The sequence below is a fragment of the Prinia subflava genome, chromosome 27 (genome assembly GCF_021018805.1).
Source record: "Prinia subflava isolate CZ2003 ecotype Zambia chromosome 27, Cam_Psub_1.2, whole genome shotgun sequence".
Lineage (NCBI taxonomy): Eukaryota > Metazoa > Chordata > Aves > Passeriformes > Cisticolidae > Prinia > Prinia subflava.
In genome coordinates, this window is record NC_086273.1 from 2394449 (window position 1) to 2409288 (window position 14840).

General features: G+C 50.1%; 2 protein-coding genes across 2 annotated transcripts in view; one reads left to right on the forward strand and one right to left on the reverse strand.

Moving 5' to 3' along the window:
• The window catches only part of LOC134562336 (zinc finger protein 664-like), a 455591-nt gene that overhangs the window by 14444 nt on the left and 426307 nt on the right, over nt 1–14840 (forward strand).
• On the reverse strand, nt 2804–3792 carry LOC134562268 (olfactory receptor 14J1-like). The gene has a single exon (XM_063419657.1). It carries the CDS (start codon nt 3755–3757, stop codon nt 2804–2806), a length of 954 nt encoding a protein of 317 aa, XP_063275727.1. The 5' UTR covers nt 3758–3792.

Sequence of the window (14840 nt, forward strand, 5' to 3'; positions counted from 1 at the left end):
AGATCCGTCTTGTCCATCGGGGAGATCTCAGAGGTGGTAAAGTTGTGGGGGCTTCTTATAGTCCTGTTCAAGGTGAGGGGCAGCTCGCCAGGAGGGGTGGTAGATCTCGTGAGCAGTACGGTCTCCTTGCTCCGTTGAGGGCACAGATCGGTACAGCACAGCCGGTTCAGCCAGCAGCAAACACAGCCAGGCACCCGTGACGGGTCCATTGCTCTTCCCATGGGCCAGTGGGCACCTCTGCAGGACTTTGGCAGGTTTCTACTCAGCCACCTGCAGGACTTTGGCAGGTTTCTACTCAGCCTGTGCCAAGCCAGGAGAACTGAGTTGGGGGTATCTATGGTCTCAGCCCCCTTCCCCCCTGTCCTTCTGCAGCGATGGGGAGGCAAATGAAGGGTCTTTGGAACAACTGTCACAAGAGCTCAAATCCCGTTGATACCTGGCATCAGTGGACTCCTCACCTTCCTGTAACACCCTTGGAGCCGCAAGAATTAGAACTCCTGGGTTCTGTAAAAATGGATTTTTGTGTTAATTTTGGTTACACAGGAAAAAATCAGTCTAAAGCTTCGGATGTTTCCGCCTACTATCCTGTGTATAAGAATCAGACCTTTTGGTGCCATTACACTTCTGGCAGCCCTTCTAAATCCAGTAACGCCCCACTGTGGCTGCCATCAGGAATGTTTCTGGTTTGTGGAGGTCAGGCCTGGGCTGCCTTCCCCTTTGCACATAAAGGGAGGTCCCTGTAGTTTGGGATGACTGACTGTGCTAACACCTAATGTGTCCATGATCATACAGCACAAATATCCCTGCAGAATAAGGCACAGTCTGCGTGCATTTGATGAATGCTGCAATGATGAATTGTCTTTGTGGTCTGTGACCCAGATGAATTTGGCCTCTTTGCTTTAGCCAGGACTGGCTGCAAAAAAGGCCTTAAGTCAATGAAATAAGGTGGCCTGCTGGCTGGCAAAGCAGACAAATGCCACCAGCTCCATTTTATCAAATTTATTAATAGATGTTGACAGTGTAAGGCATGCTACTTTGCAAAACCTCCTCCTGGCTTAAGGGCATGGATGTGAAGATTTCAATGGAATGTGTTGTATGAATCTTTCTGGTCATTCAGAATCTATCAATAAAAGCATACAATAGCTAAAGGATAGTGTGTTTAAACTATAGGTAGAATCTGGATCTTGGCTAGATAATCTGTTTAGTGGCTGTGGTTTGCCATGTTGGCTAAAAGATTTTCTTAGCATAGGAATGCATGTAATGATTTTAATAATAATTGTATTAGTTATGATACCTTGCTTGCTTCAACGTGCAGAGAGATGAATTATTAAGGTGATTAAAGACGTGTTTTTGGTTGATACAGTAGGGGGAGATGTGCGGATACACAAGACAGAGTCAGACTTGATAAGCTTAGTTGCTTTGATAACCAAGATGCCATGGCAGGAACAAAGAGAGTTTTGAAGATTACAGAAGATGGGATTAAACCTGCTTACGGGAAGAGAGGAAAATTCAGTATAACTTCTGCAAGCAAAGGATAATGAAAAATGTATGAGTTGTCTGTATGATCTTTAATGTGATTATTGTAGTGGAAAATTATTAACCTTCCTGAAATTGTATATAAGCTTTTGGAAAATTTGAGTAAAATCGAATTCTGATCACTGAATCAGTCTTCCTGTCTCTCTATCAATCGTCAATAAGGAGAAGCAAAGGAAATGTTTAGGGCAATTTGGGAGCCTTGGATCTGAGCAACAACGTCTGCAGTGGCACAGAAAACTCACAGCTCATGGGAACAAACTTTCTGGCTGACTTCAGAGGCCACCACAAACCTCCTGTTTCCCTCCTGTCCCCCAGCCCTTGCTGGCCCCAGGGGCTGATGGCATTTGTGCTCACTCAGGTTCATCTCCCCACACCAACACATGGGGGTGCTCACGCCTGCTCTGGGCAGTGCAAACAGGGGCTCCTGAGGCAGTGCTGCCGTGTCTGTGCCTGCAAGGATGCAGCACCTGTGTGAGCTGGGGGAGAGGCCAGGGCTGCAGAGGGGGGATGTTGTTGGCAGGTGCATGAGGACGCTCTGGGACGCTGCCCTGGGGTGTCCAGCGCAGTGGGGATGGATCAGCCCCTGCTCTGCTGCTCCTTCCCGTCTCCCCCAGGGACCTTGCAGAGCCCCAGCCATGCTGTTTGCCCCCAGCCTGCCCACGGCCAGCCTGGGGCTGCTGACGGGGCTTTTCTGTGCTGAGCATTGGCCTGGCCGTGTTGTGGAGAGAGCCTGGGCAAGGAGCCTGCAGCCCCCAGGCCCTGGCCTGAGGCGTCAGCGCTGCCCCAGCAGTGCCCATGGCCTGTCCCTGCTGCAGCCCCGGCACTGCCACCCCCAGCCCTGTGCCCGGCCCCGAGAGCACTCAGGCCCTACAGCAACAGCAGGGCCAGGAGGGCAGTGGGGCAGGGCCACGGCAGCAGCACTGGCAACACCAAGTGCTGCTGCTGCTGGGCACAGCTGCTGTGCCAGCACTGATCTGCCCCAGCTCTGCACACAGACATTGCTGCTGCAGCCACACAGAAGGGAACAAAAGGGGGATATCTGCAAATAACTCTCCTGAGAGATTCTTAGGTTGGTTTAAAGTAACTGAGAGCACAGCCCCTCATTGAAAAAGTCTTTAGCCATAGCAAAGGTGGAGAGAAACAACATCAGAAAGGACACAAACAATGACTTTCCTTGTGGACAATACTAAAAAAGTAAAACACAGAAAAAGAACCTCCAAAACGAAATCAGGAGGAAGTATCAAAGGCAACCTTTATTACAACTTATTTACAGAAATTTGCCAGCCATTAAATGTTTCTGAAATTGTCCAGTGATCAGTGTCCTCACTGCAGCCTTGAGCTCCTGGTTCCTCAGGCTGTAGATGAGGGGGTTCAGGGTTGGTGGCACCATCGAGTACAGAACTGACAGTGGCAGATCCAGGGATGGGGAGGAGATGAAGGGGGGCTTCAGGTAGGCAAACATGATAGTGCTGATGAACAGGGAAACCACAGCCAGGTGAGGGAGGCAGGTGGAAAAGGCTTTGTGCCGTCCCTGCTCAGAGGGGATCCTCAGCACAGCCCTGAAGATCTGTACATAAGAGAAAACAATGAATACAAAACAACCACATGACAAACTGGCAGAAACCACTGTAATCCCAAATTCTCTGAGGTAGGATTTGGAGCAGGTGAGCTTGAGGATGTGTGGGATTTCACAGAAGAACTGGCCCAGGGCATTACCATGGCACAGGGGCACGGAAAATGTATTGGCTGTGAGCAGCAGAGCAGTGAGAAAGGCACTGGCCCAGGCAGCTGCTGCCATGTGGGCACAAGCTCTGCTGCCCAGGAGGGTCCCGTAGTGCAGGGGTTTGCAGATGGACACGTAGCGGTCGTAGCACATCACGGTCAGGAGATAATACTCTGCTGATATAAAGAACAGAAAGAAAAACACCTGTGCAACACATCCTTCATAGGAGATGTTCCTGGTGTCCCAGAGGGAATTGTGCATGGCTTTGGGGACAGTGGTGAGGATGGAGCCCAGGTCGCTGAGGGCCAGGTTGAGCAGGAAGAAGAACATGGGGCTGTGCAGGAGGTGGCCGCAGGCTACGGCGCTGATGATGAGGCCGTTGGCCAGGAGGGCAGCCAGGGAGATGGCCAGGAAGAGGCAGAAGTGCAGGAGCTGCAGCTGCCGCGTGTGTGCCAATGGCAGCAGGAGGAAGTGGCTGATGGAGCTGCTGTTGGACATTTCTTCACTCTGGGCATGGAGTCCTGTTGAAGGAGGAGACAGTGACAACTCAGAGGAGACTTTCCTGAGCAATGCCCAACCACTTTCTCCCAGCCCTGCCCCTGTCACTCTGTGCCACCCATTTTTCCTTTTTTCAGAGCCCTTCTTTCAGCCCTGTGACTACAGCTCTGCTGGGATCTGGCCCCACTTCTGTGACAAGCAGGGGCTCTGCCCATGGACACAGAGGGGTCAGCTCTGCTCTGCAGCAGTGGGGTCATGGGAACAGGGACAGGGGCCGGTTCTGGGGTTAGAATTCATCAGCCCAAACTGCTCCTGAGGCAGACGAGCTTGGCAGTATCTCCTTTTACAGGGCTGAGGAACCGTGATGGCCAAAGGAATTTTGAGAGGGTTTTCTGTTGTGCCGAGGGAGATCAGAGAGAACTGTGCAGTGCGAGAGCATTGGCTGGAATTCAGTGAAGGGTGATGGGAGCTACTCTGTCCCTCCATCTGTCCCAAGCTGCCGTTTCTGAGATTAAGGACAGTCACTGTGTTCCCCTGAAAATCAGCCTGACACAGCTGAGAGCAGAGGGGCCACAGCAGAGCAAAGTAGCTCATCCTTTTTCAGAGTCTCAGCCCCACTCCTGGCCAAGGACACTCCTGTCCCCTAGTGTCCCCTGGAGGCAGCTCACAGCTTGGATGGCATCCCCAGGACACACCAAGGCTCCTGTCCAAGGCACTGCTGGAGGAGAGTCAGCTCATTCCCAGCCTGCCAGCCTGACCTGCCCAGAGCTCCCCGGGGCAGAGGGAGCTGGGACACCCCATTGCTGTGCTCAGCCTGCACAGGAGGAGCCCCAGGGCTGGGCCTGAGCCTGCAGCTGGAACTGCCATTCCCAGAGAGCCCCTCAGCAATGCCAGGAGCACCTGGGCAAGGCAAGGAGAGAGAGAGGCAGGCCCTGAGGAAAAGCCTTTCCCTGGCCAGCCCTGCACAGCCCCTGCCAGGCAGCAGCAGTGCAGGACAGTGGCCCTCAGGCCCTGGTCAGCAGGGAATGGGCACATGGCAGGAGAGATGCCCTTCATCTCTGCTGCTGCTCTGCCAGCCCAGGAGGGCACTGAGGGCCCCGAGCCCCCGGGCTGAGGGCTGTGCTGGCTGGGAGGGGACAGCAGAGCTGTGCTGCTCAGGGCAGTGTCTGCCCTGCAGGGCAGGGCCGGCAGGTGCCACATCTGCCCTGCAGCAGGGCTTCCCTCAGCACTGCCTCCCTCCCTCCCTGCCCAGGGCTCTGCTGCTGGAGCTGTCCCAGCCCGAGCTGTTCCTGTGGCCCCGGGCTCCTTCCCTGCCAGTGCTGCCAGAGCCCAGCCCAGCCCTGGGCCAGCTCTGCCCTGCAGCTGTTCAGGGCTGCAGGGGTTAAAGAACAGCTCCCCCAGGCCTGGGCACCATGGAAAGGGGATGCTGGATGGATCTGGAGGCTGGGGGGTGCAGGCACTTTTTTTCAGTTCCCAGGAAACCCCAGTGTGTTGCTTTAAAAGCCTCAGCCTCTACCCAGCAAAGCTAACTTTCAATTCCCACCAAGCTGAGCCAGGGAAAGGTGGGAGCACAGATTCAGGAAAGCAGAGACTCAAGCAGGAAACTCCTGCCCTGAATGTGCTCATGAAAAGTCCCCTCACACATGAGCTGGAAATGAGCTGGAGCTCTGAGCAGCCCTGGCCCACACAGCACCATCTCCACAGCAGCAGGAGCTGCCCTAGCAGGAGCCACTCCTTGCACCCACAGCTCCCCACCAGCATCCATGGGAGCTCCCAGGCAGGCTGAGAGCTGCCCCTGGCAGGTGGCAGATGCCCAGGGCTGGCCAAGAGCCCTCAGGGCTGCAGCACCTGCTCTGCACCACAGCCCTGGGCAGCCCTGGCTGCAGCCCCAGCTTCAGCCCCTGCAGCTGTCCCTGGCAGCAGGAGCCGTCCTGCCCTGTCCCTCTGACAGTGCCCAGGGCAGCCCCGCTCTGGAGCACATCCTCCCCCAAAGCAGCAAGGGCAGCAGAGCCATCCTTACAGTCACCTCAGTGCTGTCCTGGCTCAGCTTGAGGAGATCCCTGCAGCCACAGACTTACCCTGTCAGAAGTGGGGAACATTTCTCCATGAAGAAGCTCAGAATTTTCCTCCCAGTTTCTTGGAGCCTCTGTCTGCTTCATTCCTCTCAGGTACCTGCAGGCAGTGCCCTCAGCCCTGCTGGGCTGGGAGAGGAGCTGCTCCTCAGGAGAAATGGCTTTTTAAATCTTTTCTTGGTTTCCAGGAGCTGCCTCTGTGCCAGGAGCCCAGCCCAGCTCAGCAGCACAGACACAGCACAAAGATTTAATGAGCCTCTGGCGGCTTTGATATTTTTCACAGAAGACTCAGTCCCTGAGAGACTGTTGGAAAACTTTTTGAGAACTCAAAGTTAAATTGAAACCCCAAAGTTTTTAGAAGTTTTAATGTGTCCCACAAGAGACACAACTGAGTAAGTATCCCCATGTTCCAGCTAAAGAACGTTGCAGGCAGTGATGACAGGTGGGCACAAACAAGGCAAAGGTGTCTCTGATGCTGAGCAAACCTGGATGTGTTTCAGGAATGCCAAGGGCCAAGGCCTGAGCCCCAGCCCCTGCCAAGGCAGATCCTGTCCCTCCCTCCTTGCTCAGGGCTCTTCCCGGGCCACTGGGATGTGGGGATGTGCAATGCCAAGGGCAGCACCATGGGGCGGCCCCTGCCAGGCTGCTGAGCAGGGACAAGGAGGCAATGAGGCCCTAGGCCTGCAAGGGTCACTTGTCCCCTCCTGATGCCTCAGGCCCAGGGCCAGCAGCCATGGCCCAAGTGCTGCAGGAGTTGGCTGTGTCAGGGCCTTTCAGCTGCTGCCCATGCCTGTGCCCTGTGCAGCCCAGGCTGTGCTACGGTGTCCATGCCCTGCGCCTCTGTCCCTGCAGGCTGTCGTCATCCCCCGGCTGCCCCACCTGGCTGGGCCCTTCCTTTGCTGACAGCTCTGCGTCCTGCCTGCCTCTGCCTGGGCACACAGAGCCTTGGCCTTGATACCAAAAGGGTTAATTCCATTTTTACTGTGGCTGTGTACTTCACCCTGAAGCACAGGAACAAGGCATGCAGGGCCTGCTTTCCCAGTGGGGGTGGCTGGAAGAGAAGAAGAAGACATCTGGCTCTAGAGTGCACTGAGAGAAAACAAGGAGTGAATCTGGGAACTTGGGGTGGGTTTTATGGTAATGGCTAAATTGTAATACACATGTACTGACTGTAGAGAAGTAACACCTTTGGAATCACATTTCCATGTAAGATTAGCAGTTACCTGAAGGTTACGAGTTGGACTTCAAGCCTAAAGAAATTATGCCCTCTTAAACACGAAATGACTGTTAAGGAGACCTTTTCTAATATTTTGGAGATTTGGTGACAGTGGGGCCTCACAGAATCAAGGAGTCCATTGGGACAACTTGGAACCTGATGGGACCAAAATACTCTTGAATCAGCAGGGCCACATTGAACCAATGGTCCATTGTGATACTGCAGATCCAAGGAGACCATTGTGATACTCTGGAACCTTATGGAATCAAAAGTCCATTGTGACAGAGAAAGGCTCCATGGAACCAAGAGTCCATTGTGACACAGCAAGGCCTTGTTTGAACAATGGAACCATTGTTGATAGTACAGAAACTCATGGAGCCAAGGGGCCACTGTGACACACCAGGGCTGCATGGAATGAAAGGTCCATTGTGACAGTGTGGATCCAAGGAGACCATGGGGACAATGTGGGGCCTCGTGGAACCAAAGAGGCCATTCTGACACAGCAAGGCCTTGTAGAACCAAGGAGGCCATTAGGGTTACCCAAAGTGACCATGGTAAACTGTGGGACCTCATGGAACAAAGGGTCCATGGTGACACTGCAGAACCAAGGAGACTGTTGTTGGTAGTATGAAAGCTCATGGAACCAGAACTCCATTGTTACACAGCAAGAGCACTCCATGGTATAAACAAGTTTCCCGGTTAAAAAAAAAAAAAAAAAAAAAAAAAAAAGCAAAGCTGGGCTGTCTTTTTCCTAGCCCCGTGGAGGGACAGCTCCGTCCCCCCCCTCCCGGGGGAGAACACGGAGCATGCACTGGCATGTTGGGAGAGCTCTGGGAGTGCGGCCCCCCTCCTCCTGGTTTGTGCCATCGCCCAGCCTTTTGGAGGAATTGGGGTTTTTCCTGTTTAACCCCCACACCCCAGGCAGTTTGAGTAGGGAGAGAAGCTGCCATGAAGAAAAGTTCCTGGCAACACTTTCCTACCTCATTAAAAAGTGAAAAGAAGTGCTTCCAGCCTTGATTACCCAGTTATTGTTCTTTGTAACTACCTCCTTCAGTGGGAATACCTCTGCTGCAACCAGGACCAATGCATATGCATTTGTGTATGCAAATAAAACCACCCCAGTGGATCCTGGGAGGGTTTTTTAGGGAAACTGCACCCCAGAACAGGAAGCTGGATTCATCAGAGGAGAATTAGATAGTGTCCTGGCCGAGCAAGAAGTGGATGCACCCCCTGGCCTGGTTTGAAGATTCACCATGACCTCTGAGGAGTTTGGATGGAATGGGAACCAGCCAGCTGAAGTGACTGAAGGAGACATGGAGAAACTCTCGAGGTTTTTCCCTGAGGGCAAAGAGCTGGGTCTACACAGTAGTGACAGACTGCTGCTGTTATGCCTTCTGATGGTTGACCAGAGAGAACTCCCAGCTGTTCTCTATGGGAGCAAGGACTCAGCATCTACTGTTTGTAGTGGATGATGAGCTGGGACAGCACCTGCTCCTTTGAATGGCTGCAGCAGCATGGAAAGCTCCGATTCAACTTTGCAATCCTGCTGATGACTTTAATAAAGAGCTGATCACTTTAATAAAGAACTGAACATTAATAAAGGCATATGCCCTGTTCCTTTCAATGTGGCCCTGCAGTCCCTTGGTTCCATGTGGCCCCACAGTGTCACTCTGGTCCCCTTGCTCACACCAGGCTCTGCAGTGTCACAAGGCACCTTTGGTTCTCTGGGGCTGCAGTGTCTGTTCTGCCCCTGAGTAGGGTCAGCATTAAAGACACAGACACAAAGTTCAGTAATGCTGTAATTTATTCTAATGCAAAACTGCAAAGAATCACAAAAGGAGAAGCTCAGCAATGCACCCAATCATCACTACCGAAGATTGACTATAATGATTAAGAAAGTGAAGCACCAGTTACCCTCAGACTTTGCCATCATCTATATCTAGACATCAGCTGGGGGAAGCTTTCAAAACCGGGGATTAGAGAGTTACTCCCAGCAAGTGGGAATTCCTGTACCTGTGTCAAACTTTGCAGGCAATGAGGTGGGCAAAAACCTGGAAAACTAGGCAAGAAAGCAATACTCCACAGTATAAGGCCTTTAGAGCAGGTATTTGTTCATTTGACACCAGGAATGAGGGGGATAGCTCCACCACAAACTCACTTGTCCATTTTTCACACAATAGTAGCTTTTATACTTGGTTTTTGTAATGGTCACATTATACTTTCCTAACCTTCATATTGTAGCATATTTTCTAATCACATGATTATGTAAGCTCTTGTAGCACATGCAGGGTCTCTGCAAGAGTTGGTTGTCAGCCTGCTGGTGATTGTTTTGATGAAGGCTCAGAAAACTTCCTTGAACTTGAAATTACTACTCCAGCTTCCTGGACATGCTCTATAAGACTGCCTGCTCAAATAGCCAGGGGTTAGCTTTTTGCAGTTAGCTTATGTCGTGGTTTGACTCTGGCCCAATGCCAGGCACCCATGAGAGAACACTTGTTCCCTCACCCTTTTCTTCCACAGCTGGGCAGAGAAGGGAAAAAAATATTAACAAATATTTCATGGGTGAGGTAAGGACCAAGAGAAATATTTCCAATGCAAAAAAGGCTCAACAGAGGTTGCAAAGTGAATTTTATTGCTAACAGAATCAGACGAGCATGAGAGTTTTCTCATTTCATCAAGAGATTTTCTTCTGCTGTTTTGGGAGAGGAGTCCTTCCCCTGTGAGGCCGTGGGGCCCCTCCCAAGGGAGACAGTTCTCCGTGAACTGCCCCAGTGTGGGTCCACTCTCACCAGCAGCAGCCCTACTGCCCCTGCTGCAACGTGTGCCCTCCCACGGGCACAGTGTCCTCCCAAACTGCTGCGGGGTGGGGCTCTCTGCCCACGGGGTGCAGCCCTCCAAGGACAGGCTGCTCCAGCCTGGAAGCAGGGCCCCCTCTCTCCACTGGGTCTCCCACTGGATCACAGCCTCCTCCACGCATCCACCCACTCTGGCATGGGCACCTCTGACAGGGACTGGATCTCTGCGTCCCCTGTGGATCCCCAGGGGCTGCAGGGGCACAGCTGCTTCCCCAAGTTCTTCACCACAGCCTGCAGAGGAATCTCAGCTCTGGAGCCTGGAGCACCTCCTCCCCCTCCTCTCCAATGGCCTTGGTGTCTCCGTGTTGTTTCCCTCACATGTTCTCACCTCCTCCTCTTCTCTGACTAGCAGCAAAACCCTTGTGACTTTGTTTTGATTTTCTTCTTAGCTATGTCATCACAGAAGCGTTACCAGCCTCTCTCGCTGGCCCAGTTTTGGCCAGCAGCACGTCCACCCTCAGAGCCATCAGCCTTTGGCTCTGCTGGACAGGGTGGGAGCTTCCAGCAGATTCCCACAGGAGCCACCTGTGTGGTGCCCCTGCTGCCAAAAACCAGGCTGTGCCAAACCAACACAGCTTGTTCTGCTAAATTTGCTCATTTCTAAAAGTGCTTCATTCACATGCCTTGTTACAAAGTGACTCTTTCTGCAAAGCTACAGCTTTCTGCATAGTTGAAGCATTATCTTGTTCCCTCAGCATCAGGACCCATCAGACTTAGTCTGAGCTGTCCTTTGTCCCACCTGCAAACAGAACCTGTCCCCAGCCAGTGCCCTGCAAACAAGCAGGATTCTGTAGGGCCAAGGAGAGAGCACAGAGATTTGGGGTCTGTGAGTGCAGGCAGGGAGAGATCAGGCACAGGGAAACACCTCCAGGAGGAAAATCTCCAGGAAGCAGAGAGAGTCAGTGTCCCTGACCCCCCTGGCCTCCAGTTCCTGCTGCAGGGCCAGACCTGACTCTGCTGCTCTTTGGGGCTGGGGCAGGGACAGTCTGGACTCTGCAGTGCCAGGGAGAGGAAAACAATGGACCTTTGGTTATAGGAGTCCCTGCAGTGTCAGAATGGTCTCCATGGTTCCATGAGGCCATGAAGAGTCACAATGGCTGCTTGGTTCCTTGGGACCTCACAATGTCACAATTTCACCCTGGTTCCATGAGACCCCAAGGCGTTGCTATGGTCCAGTTGGTTCCATGAGGCCCTGCAGAGCCACAATGGCCCCTTGGTTCCAAGGGGTCCTGCAACGACAGAGTGGGACCCTTGGTTACAGTGGCACAAGTGACCCTTGGTTCCCTGTGGCCCCTCAGTGTCACTCTGGTCCCCTTGGTTCCCTGTGGCCCCACAGTGTCACTCTGGTCCCCTTGGGTTCCATGAGGCCCCACAGTGTCACTCTGGTCCCCTTGGTTCCATGTGGCCCCACAGTGTCACTCTGGTCCCCTTGGTTCCATGTGGCCCCACAGTGTCACTCTGGTCCCCTTGGTTCCATGTGGCCCCACAGTGTCACTCTGGTCCCCTTGGTTCCATGTGGTCTCACAGTGTCACTCTGGTCCCCTTGGTCACACCAGGCCCCGCAGTGTCACAAGGCACCTTTGGCTCTCCTGGGCCTGCAGTGTCTGTTCTGCCTGTGAGCAGCGTTATAAATGAAGGTCCCAAAAACTTCCAAATTAAATTTTAGCAGCAATTTTTAACTGAGATGAATATAATAGTATTGAGATGAATGTAGATGAATACAAGCCTATTTAGATTAGGGTTCTGATAAGGCATAAGCAAAACCGATCAGGGTAGGGAGTGGGACCATTTTCCTCCTCACGCACAAAATGATCCGATCTTGAGTTTATATACTATAGGCTAATGCATATGGATTAAACCTTCCCGTACATCTTCTCCTATTTCTGATTCTTGAAATCTGCGTCACTATAGCCCCACAGTGGATGCTCCCCTCCTTGGTAGGGGTCTCTGGTTTCCTTCTGGTCGTCTTCTGGGATGAAGACATCTACTCTTCCTCTCTTGTCCTTCCAACGACTTTACAGATTGCACATGCATATTAAGCCTTGTGCCACGTAAGTAAGCATTATGTTCCAAAAATGAATTTGGCAATCTATAAATAAAGCTACAAGATTAGAATCCGTTCCAATTCTGCCCATCCCAAGGACAAAACTTGAGCCAACTCTGTTCCTTTCCAAGGCTAACTCTGTCTTGGGACATTACTTATCTCAAACTACATCCTGCATCTTATTTTTACATATAACATCTGCAAAGGGGCCTATCTGCTTTGTAACCTGATTTCCCTTATTGCTTTTTCACAGTTATTTTCTAAAATATTGATACAGTTACAATTTTCATTAGCATGAATCATAATCCATTTGTAACAATCCCCCCACTTCTCTTTTTGAACATACTGATTCGTGCTCTTTATTAATAAACTGAATCTCGGCATCTTTTATATTCCCAATAATCCTGGTTCTCACATTTTCTCACCTCTAATTTTTCTAACATCTCCCATGCCTTCTGTCTACATAGCACAGGCAATATAACATGGTACAGGCAACGTTTCCAATAATGAGTCCAGCTAGTATAAACCACCAGACTTCCCCAAAAAGGTTCCCATTGTGAACAGGCACATATTTACTTCTTTTGATTAACACTTTTCCATTGTTATCTATTTTGAGACAGCATTTTGATGCGTTGTGTTTTTCACAAACTCCTCCTTCTTCAGCCATTAAATAGTCTAAAACCAATCTATTTTGATGTATTGTCACTAGCATGTGTATGTTTTGTTGAGTTTCAATTTTGTTTAAAAACCCCACTTGCAGTTTTATCAGTTGGTTTAAGAGATAGTTCAGAGTTCTACATTCCCTAGAACTATTTTGATCCCAGGTCGGATCCCAGGTAGTCAGATCATAATAGTTTATGATCCTTCCAGCGGGCCATTCATTTTCATTCCATTTATGGCTGCTCCTTATCAAAAAGTTTGGGTTTGTCTTGTTATTGCTCATGGCTTTATCAAGTGGGGCTCTCTCTAGCGGATTTCCCTTGGGCCATGGCAGGGTGAAGAAGGAAGGTTGGTTAATTCCTAAAGTATAAGTCCCCTTCCACTTCTGGGGTAATTCACTGTATACTTGCTATCTGCAAATCCAATATATCCCATCAGGAGCCTTCCACGTTCCAGTTACATTTACATTGTCTGGTGGATTCCAATAGGGTTCTATATTCTCTGTGGAATGGTACGGGTTAGCTCCACAACTATTATACCACCACTGATTCGTTCGATTGTCCCACTTGCAATCATTTGTCCTCATTGTTCCCCAATACCCATTGGTTTTGTTTGGCCACCAGGTTTTAGTTTTATCATTTGAATTTACAATTAGGGTAAATTTACAGGGGTGTTGCCCCACATTTTTGGTATAGTTCTTCCCTTCTCGAGTTATGCAAAACGTTCCAATTACCTGGTAGCCTAAAGTCCACCCTCCAGGTCATTTGATTTCCTTAGAAATTTGGATGAAATTCTCTCTTAAAAACTGTTTTAAAAGCTAGACCTTCAACCCTCCACGGCCATCTTTCAGCTGTTTGAGTCCACCCACAAATCCAACGCTTTGATAAACCCAATTTTGTAACAGTTTCTTGCATCAGATATACAAAATGGTTTTTACTTAGGGTCGGCAAATCTCTGTAGCTGTATCATTGCTTTAATTTGTTATATGGCTTCTCAGAATTTTCTCCTGTTTTTTGTCCAGCTGTTGTTGTTCTGAATCTCCCCATTCTCTTCTTTTCGGGAAACAAAGTAATTCTCCCTTTGTGGAGCAGTCTGGACTGGAAGGCATCAATTCACCTAATCCTAGATTAATTCCCAACAGGCTTGTCCATTTCTATGGCAAGTTTCTAAACTTGTATGGTTATAACATTCGGCATCAACACAGTGATGTACTGTGAAAACAGTTATCAAATCGTGGTCATCCCATACAAGTTGGTAGCATTTATCACAGGGGTTGCTAGATGCAAAGGGTATCACGATACATGTTAGGACCATGTATCTCAGGAGTCCTGACTCTCTACCTCTCTCAAGGCCCCTTGGGTTGCAGCCAAGGGCTGAGATACTCATCTTCTTGGCAGCACAGTCTGTGTCCTGGAACCTCTTTGCTGAAACCATTTTTGTTGAGCCAATCTCCGCTCTGACCCCTTGGATACAATGATTATGGCACAGGATACTTACAATCTCGAGGCACTGTCCCTTTTTCTCTCCCTGATTAATTAACAGTTCTTTCTTGCTAACTAAAAGGCGTTGGAGATGTGCCAACCACAGGCAATGTTTTAACACTCTTTCCTATAAGACCCATACTGAAACAAATACTTCTGTTTACAAGCAATTTTGGTAAAACAATACCAAAAAAATTCTATTATAAAATTTAGCTTATTATCTGCTTTTTACTCTGATGTCAGGGATAATTACTACATTGTCTCCGCCACCAGTAGACACACTGGCGACGTCAACCTGCAGCAGGGATGAATCTGTGGTGTGCTACACAAATTCCCTCTCCACAACAAGTGTCGATGATAACGCAATTGTCTATTATAAAACGTTGCACTTGCTCTCTTGCCTGTTCATAAGCCAGCACTGCCAAGACTTGTTGGTCTTTGTCTTCTGTTAGCTGAGCAGCTGCATTAAAGGTTCTATTGCCATTACTTTAAAAAGTTCCTATAAATCACTAAAAAAGCGTGCTATTGTAAGCTGATCATGTAAGCAATCTAAGCAGGTTAAACAAAGCAGTTGATTCTCCTCCTCTTGTATTTTAGTCACTCTCCACCATGAGTTAAAACAAACTGTACAGATAATACAAATCTACGGGTGACAACTCAGGCCATGTCCAGCACAAGTCCAGTGGTCTATTTCTTTCTGCACCTCTGTTGCTAGTGTCAGTCTCTGATCCCAGTGTCTCAGCAGACGGTGAATT